Source organism: Nicotiana attenuata, unplaced genomic scaffold (genome assembly GCF_001879085.1).
Source record: "Nicotiana attenuata strain UT unplaced genomic scaffold, NIATTr2, whole genome shotgun sequence".
In the NCBI taxonomy this organism is placed as follows: Eukaryota; Viridiplantae; Streptophyta; class Magnoliopsida; order Solanales; family Solanaceae; genus Nicotiana; species Nicotiana attenuata.
Window position 1 is genome coordinate 1 of NW_017693178.1, and position 4,891 is coordinate 4,891.

The 4,891-nt window shown below is 33.3% G+C and overlaps 1 protein-coding gene across 1 annotated transcript; it reads right to left on the bottom strand.

The window, feature by feature from the left end:
• Nucleotides 1-185: 185 nt before the first annotated feature.
• On the bottom strand, nucleotides 186-1,275 carry LOC109222574 (the record flags this gene model as incomplete). The annotated part of the gene is made up of 3 exons (XM_019386918.1): nucleotides 1,009-1,275; nucleotides 488-872; nucleotides 186-253 (listed from the first exon to the last, which is right to left on the bottom strand). Coding segments are annotated over exons 1-3 (720 nt in total), but the record flags the coding sequence as incomplete, so codon positions are not given.
• Between the last annotated feature and the right edge of the window lie 3,616 nt (nucleotides 1,276-4,891).

The following is a 4,891-nucleotide window of genomic DNA, read 5'->3' on the forward strand; positions in this document are numbered from 1 at the left end:
ATTGTATTATACTTGTTATTTGTTGGTATTTGATTTATACTTCTTAGTTGCTTAGAGATGCTACAACTTTTGTTTGTACATGTGTTTCTTTTTGTATGTTGTATGCATATGTGTGTGTGTGTGTGTGTGTGAGTTTTTGTAGGTGTGTGTGTGTGTTTTTGTTTAAGGATATGTATTTAACATACTGTAACCTGAAGTCTTTTCTCACAGAAGTCATTGCGTACGCTTTTAAAATGCAACCAAACCTGTAAGCCTGTGCAACAAAAATGAGTGATTTGTACTTTAGCAGTATATAAAATTATCCAAGAGCTTATTTTTTTTATTCCTATGAAAAAAATCACATTTGAATTATGTCATGCAATAAAGAAAGTCTAAATTCAGACCAAGGATTATTGAAGCTAGGAGTATTTTTCAGTGTGTTTCTTGGAATATGGATGAGGTGCTGGCGAAGACAAGCAAGTTGTTCTGTTATGCCCCACTTGTTTACATCGACTGCATTTGGTAGACTTGAATGGTACTGATGATTCAGTCGCAGGTATATGACTCTTCTTTTGTCTTCTTCCTTGTAAAATCTCTACATCGGAAGGTTTTGTGATCTCAGATTGTACATTTTCTGGTATTTCCCATGATTGTTGATCTCCCACGGTATTCACATGTCCTTCATATGTTTTCAACCATGTTTCCCTTGAATACCAATTTGAGCAGTAATCAGATTTCTGCAAATATCTCTTATTAATAGCAGCAATTGCATGTGGACAGGGCAATTCATCAAGTTGGAATTTCAGGCAGTCACAAGTTCTCTTCTTTAAGTCCACAATGAATTCGATTCCTTCACTATTTATTCTAGACAACATTGAGTCAAGGTTGAACACCTAACAAGGAATAAAAAATTAAAACAAATTATATTAGTGTATTTTTCCTTCAAAACGAAAAGTATGAATTTTTTTAAATGTAAGCAGTAAATCACTGCAACAGATCTAAAAAGCTGAAGTTAACAAATATACTCACAAACATTTTGCAAGCCAAGTCCATCTTCTTAGTCATCTCTTCTTCTGCCCATATTGATACTCTGTGAAAAGTTTCATTTGCCTTTTTTCTCCGTTCATAAAACCACTCTCCCAGCTTTTCTTGGATGAAATCTAACATTCTTAAAATAGGCATTTCTCTCCCTTTTAGTAAAACGGAATTCATTGATTCTACCATGTTTGTTGTTAGCATATCATAACGTCGCCGTGGAAACCACGATCGAGCCCATCTCTCAGGAGGCTCTTCCATTATTTAATTGTGTGTTTTCTTGTTAATACTTTTGAGTTGGGACATTAACTGATTAAAATCTTCACGTTTGTATGATATTGCAGCACTTTGAAAAAGATTTATTACCATGGCCTTTGCATGTCTTTGTTTTAAATTTTTCTCAAAGTGATATAGGCAGATACCATGGTGAGCTTCAGGAAAAACTCTTCTAATACCATTTGCGATCGATTGGTTTCTATCTGACAAGAAAACCAGTTCACGACGAACTTAATTGCTTTTCTCATTTCCCCAAAGAACCAAATGTATGCCTCATTGTTTTCTGAATCTGCTACACCAAAACATAAAGGAAAGATTTGATTGTTTGCATCCTTTGATACAGCAACAAATAGAACACCACGATATTTTGACTTCAAAAACGTTGCATCTACTGCAATAACAGGTCTACAGTAGGACCAACCAGCTAGTGATCCCGCAGGAGCAAAGAACAAGTAAGCAAATCTGTACATTGAAACATAGAAAAACAAATTATAAGGTTTGAAGTTTTTCAAATAGTAACATTTGAAATTTCAGGCTGATTGTTAGTATTGTTTTCCTTACCTATTGTGCGCATCTCTTTTTATGCTTGTGTACGTTCCTGGGTTTTTGGCCACCATCATGTGTAGGTATGAAGGAAGAATCTGGTAGTTCTCTTCAGGTGTTCCCCTTATGCAAGCAACAGCTTTTTGAATAGCACGCCATGCCCTGTGATAACCAATGTCAATTCCAAATTTCTTTTTCATTTCATTTTCTACAAAGGCTGGTGTAACCTCTATCTTTTTGTCTTGAACATGTTCTATAATTTGTTCGCTTATAAAATTTGATGTAGCATGCTTCTGATCTGATTTTCTTGCATCAACCGAGCATTCATGAATGTTATGATATTTTATCACCTTGAATAGTGTGGAATTTTTTATTCTGGTGGCACGTACATTCCAACCACATTTGTCCAAGATGCATTTCAGCTCGTATCTCTTGGAACATGATCTAACAGCAGTGAATTCAACTTTTTGATTTATCTCCAAGCTGCAGAAAAATTTAGTCATGTTTTCTTTGTTCTCAAAGATTGATCCAACTCTTACTTCCTCAGGTAATGCATCGTGCCTTAGTATTTTACATGGTGGAGATTCTTTGACCTTTCTCCTCACTCTTTTTCTTGATTTCTGAGAAGCAGAAGAACTTTCAGCAATTTCTTCAATTCTATGTGATGTTATCGGTATAAGCTCCATGTTTACTTCATCTTCATTGTTATTTATCATTGCAGAAGGTGAAAAAAAGCTTTGTTGGATTTTGTGTTGGTTGTCAATTTGCATTATTAGCTGTCCTTCTTCTTCTTGGTCATTGAGAAACTGGTATGAATTTATTGGCGGTAGGGGATAATTGTTGTGAAGGAGCTGTAATGATAGAAGGTTGTTGCCCTTTGTCTACTTCCATTACTGGATGTCTAGTTCATATTGATACTCAGCAATAGGCTCTGAATCTATTGCATATGCAAGAGATTGGTTGAATGCTGCTGATTCTGAAAGTTGTATTTTTTCGATGACAAAATGGCAATTCTTGTAGGGTGAATCAGTTGTAAGCAAATGTATACAGGTAGTGAGTTCTTCATCTGAAGTTACAAGCATTCCTTTGCTTGTATTTAGTTTGATATCAAACCATACTTTTAATGCATATCTGGTTGAATCTATATTTGCAAATTCACTAATTTTCTTCAGGAAAGTATTGAATGATATGTCCTTATTAAGTAGAACAAGTTTTGTGTCATGATCCAAGTATTTGAAATCAGGAGTCCATCTCCCATTGAATGTTATAACAACGCAAATCGAACTCATCCTGCAGATTCATGTTTAGTGGCAACTATTAGGAAAGTGAATAGAAGAATTTTTATGTTGTATGTGCTGAAGTTTTTACAAATAAACTAAATCACTTAGGCATCTTCTGCTGAAGTTTTTTTGGAAAAAGATCTATGACATAATTAATGAATTCTGCAAATAAAACTTCAGCTTATAACTGCTAAAGTTTTTAGAGATAACCTTAATAACTTCAGCATATTAGCTGAAGTTTTTTTTATCATGGTGATTCATAAATGCAGAGGAAAAAACTTCAGCAGGTACGTGCTGAAGATTTTAGAAATGAACTAAAAAACTTCAGGAGATTAATCTGAAGTTTTTTTTTACAGAAAACGATAGCATGTTTCAGCATTAATTACATAGTATACATCATTAATCTACACAATTAAAGTAGTAATTATATTGCGTTTGGGGGTATGTGTTAGTGTAATAAATACATTCCTATCATATTCATGCACGCTTTTCATTAGACAACCTTTAAAATTCCTTTTTGCCTTTTCATATACCATGCAAAAGTTTTTTCCCCCTATATAAGCACGCTATTCCTTCTGAGTTTATTCACTCAAACACATACATTTTAGCAGATATAAAATACAAAAAGGAGAAAAATGGATGCTGTCATTAGGCAAATAGTGGACGAGATCAAGCAAGACATAATGGAGGCATTTGAGTTGAAGATTGATGAGGTGATAGAAAAGTACGACAAGGAGCTCAAAGAAATTAACAACAAACTTTATACGCTTGTGATGTATGCAAGATTTGACAATCTTGCTGATGAAGATGCTCGTCCATCTGGAAGCGACAACGATGATGATGATGATGGAATGGACGATTAATTTTTTTGTTTTGTTTATTTATGTAATTTGTTTTTATATTTTATTGTGTTTTAATGAAATATTAAGTTTTTGTTATAAGTTTTTTCTGCGTTTCTTTTAATATTTATTCTATTTAAATCGAAAAATAGCAGAGGAAACGAACTATTCGAAGATTTTTTAGTAATAACAAAAAAAATTCAGCTGCTTATTCGAAGTTTTTTTAGTGCAGTATGATTTTTTAGTTTAGCTAGTGTAGGAGGAAAACTTCAGCCTCCTGCTGAAGTTTTTGAGTAATAACAAACAAACTTCAGCTGCTTGGCCGAAGTTTTTTTAGTGCAATATCATTTTTTAATTTAACCAGTGTAGGAGGAAAATTTCAGGCTCCTTCTGAAGTTTTTAAGTAATAAATGAAAAACTTCAGCTGTTAGGCCGAAGTTTTTTTAGTGCAATATGATTTTTTTAATTTAGCCAGTGTATGTGAAAAATATGCTGAAGTTTTTGAGTAATAACAAAAAAACTTCAGCTGCTTGGCCGAAGTTTTTTTAGTGCAATATCATTTTTTAATTTAACCAGTGTAGGAGGAAAATTTCAGGCTCCTTCTGAAGTTTTTAAGTAATAAATAAAAAACTTCAGCTGTTAGGCCGAAGTTTTTTTAGTGCAATATGATTTTTTAATTTAGCCAGTGTATGTGTAAAATATGCTGAAGTTTTTGAGTAATAACAAAAAAACTTCAGCTGCTTGGCCGAAGTTTTTTTAGTGCAATATCATTTTTTAATTTAATCAGTGTAAGAGGAAAATTTCAGGCTCCTTCTGAAGTTTTTAAGTAATAAATAAAAAACTTCAGCTGCTTGGCCGAAGTTTTTTTAGTGCAATATCATTTTTTAATTTAACCAGTGTAGGAGGAAAATTTCAGGCTCCTTCTGAAGTTTTTAAGTA